At 38.5% G+C, this 2,742-nt stretch overlaps 1 protein-coding gene across 1 annotated transcript in view; it reads left to right on the top strand.

Annotated features, from left to right (window-relative positions):
• The window catches only part of LOC118426991 (von Willebrand factor A domain-containing protein 8-like), a 3,246-nt gene extending 1,044 nt beyond the window's left edge, over positions 1-2,202 (top strand). Inside the window, exons 2-5 of the mRNA XM_035836626.1 lie at positions 726-803; positions 1,130-1,185; positions 1,574-1,648; positions 2,080-2,202. Coding sequence (XP_035692519.1) covers positions 726-803; positions 1,130-1,185; positions 1,574-1,648; positions 2,080-2,202 — 332 coding nt within the window. The remainder of the gene's footprint in view (positions 1-725; positions 804-1,129; positions 1,186-1,573; positions 1,649-2,079) is intronic.
• The last annotated feature ends 540 nt before the right edge of the window (positions 2,203-2,742 follow it).

The raw sequence follows: 2,742 nt of genomic DNA, 5'->3' as shown, positions 1-2,742 counted from the left end.
GATAATGGTCGTGTGGGAGGAGCATTTCTTACTTCTGAAGGTGTGTCTTTTATGTGCCTGGGGTATGACTCTCCCCAGACATGGGACCTCCATTTAACGTCCTATCCAAGGGATGGCCCTAGCTAAAGCTACATGTAGGTTTGGTTTGGTAATCATTTTTCACCTGAGTGAGGGGAGGAAAGTCGTAAAAAAATAAGGTGCCTTTCCCAAGGGCACAAGATCGGTGACAAGGAAGGATTTGAACTCGAGACCTCTCGGTCCCAAGGCAAACATGCTGCCACTGCGCCACGCGGTCCGCCGTCAAGTATGAAAGATCTCCATTGGAAATGCGACAGGCTCATTTTGGTACGGTGGTAGGCTGTCGAAAATAAGGGGACTTGGCCGCTGCTACCCTGGGAAGCCAGACAGGACGGGTAGCTAGCGAGATTTGTTCGCGAGTTTTGTTCGGGGACGCAAGGCAGCCTGCCTGCCGACCTCACATTAGCTGCCCGACCCCGGATGGCTCCCAGGGTAGGCTGCTGCCTGCTTTTACGTTGTCTGCCAATACTTCAGATATGAGAAAATGATGTGAATATGTTGAGAATTGGTCACCAATGTCAATCTGATTGGAGATCTGAAAATTGAAAAATTTCTACTTTCAGTTGCAAAGTTCTTCAGTACATTTGTACAGTACTTGCATATTCATGAATGTTAAAATTTTTTATATGTTTTTCTTTTTTCTCCAGATGCAAGAGTGAGTATAGGAGATGTCAGTATTCCTCTCAAGCAGCCCAGAAACCCAGAGTTGGTGCCTGTCAAATATGGTAAGTTCAGAACAACAATAAGCGAGTTCATTGTTCCAACTGCACATGTGCAGTGTGATGCATTGTGGAGAATATGCCAATGTTGATGGTCCCAAAAACACGTCTGTGTATGTATAGGAACGATTTAGACCAGATGTGTTCACAAGTTAGGGACCTACTCTTTTGACCCTGTGCATGTGCAGTTGAAAGCACCCGATTATTACTGGTAGTCATATATGTACTGGAACATTTCTTCTATATCTGACACCCATGTGATTGATATGTAACCAAAAATGTAATGTCATCCAGCTTATTGTATTTGTGTATTTTCTAATTCCTATGTACAGCAAACGGTACCTTACCACAGTCAACAATGAGGCATTTGAGATGGATCATGCAAAAGGTATGGCAGTTTTGATTTTCTACATCAATAAACTAAATATGCCACATTTTTGTGCTCAAAGAATGCAGAATCTATTGTGCCAACCTGATTTCTTAGTAATCAGGTCAGAGTGCATCATACCTAGTATAAGAATGTTGTAAAATATGCAAATCAATATCTACACATGTTGTTAAATTATTACTACCGTACACCTTTTCAATAATGTGGTGCTGTAAAATTAGACTTTTATCTAAATACTTTATTGTCTTGGCTGATAATATTGTTTTTAATGATAAACTGGCATGTCATTGATATGATATTGTACCCTACATGCACATGTATGATATAATATATCCTTCCTTTTACTTTATAAAACTTCTAAACTCATGTCACATCTTTTCCTTCCCAGGATGCTCTTGGACAGGATGTGTTTCTGATTGGTCCCCCAGGTCCACTGAGAAGGGCGTTGGCCATGCAGTATTTGGTAACAAATATTTACATTATGTATTTACATACAATTACATTTTATGCCTCTTTTGAATTGATCATTTGGTAGTGGGAGTGACTTTCAAGGCTCAGAATAGTTTTGGGTATAAAGAGTGTTTAACTGTGTATATATACACAGTATCTGATATATACGTATACTTTTGTGGACCCAAAATTTTCTGCACACCTAATATTTGGCTGTGGGTTCACCAATGCACTTAGATGTAGATTTTGTGTAGGGTAATGTACAAAAAGGGACTAAATAAAGGAAAAAATGTCTCCTCAGTTGTTGAATGCATTGTATTAGAACCTAGGATTTCAGGAAAGGTATAGCATTTTCTTGCCAGTACAACAACAAAAAGTTGATGTTTGAAAGACGCAGCTGTACCAAGAAAGCTCCTAATTCTTTTCTTGTTCCTTTACTCTTAGGAAATCACTAAGAGGGAGGCAGAATACCTGGCACTGTCCAGAGACAGTACAGAAACAGACCTGAAACAGAGGAGGGAAATTCGCTCAGGAAGCGCCTTCTATATCGACCAGGTACATGTATAGTAGTCTTGTAATGTTGCATGTTCACGTCTTTATAATTCCAATTGATAATGTTTGAAATGGCACAAAACGCTATTGTCTGTCTTCAGAAATAAAGGAAACTTAAATCATGTAGCAACTTGATGTCTATACCATAGTTTCTCGGATTCAATCATTTCATCTTTCCAGTTTGAAAAGATATTGAACTGTTCTTGGCATATATCAACCCTGAAATACTTAATCTTTGACTTGGTAACGGTTGAAGAAAGTCTTTGTCTGTTACAAGTTACACGTATACATTAAGTTAATGAAATTGAATATTGAATAGAAATATCTTTACACATTAAGTTGTTTGTGCACAGTATAAAAGGAGAATAGAAGTCTATCACAGAAAACCTGTCATTGTTTGTTTTTTTATGTTGGACACCTTCATCAATTTGACCCGAGAAATGAGAATGTTATGGCCACTATTTGTCAAATAATTCCATGTCCTTGCATAATTTCAAAGATTCTATGAAAAATTATGTTCTTGACGTACAAAGTAAAGCTCTTATCAACCATTGG

The sequence above is a fragment of the Branchiostoma floridae genome, chromosome 12 (genome assembly GCF_000003815.2).
Source record: "Branchiostoma floridae strain S238N-H82 chromosome 12, Bfl_VNyyK, whole genome shotgun sequence".
Lineage (NCBI taxonomy): Eukaryota > Metazoa > Chordata > Leptocardii > Amphioxiformes > Branchiostomatidae > Branchiostoma > Branchiostoma floridae.
Note: the sequence above shows the minus strand (reverse complement) of the source record. Positions and strands in the feature narration are given on the sequence as shown.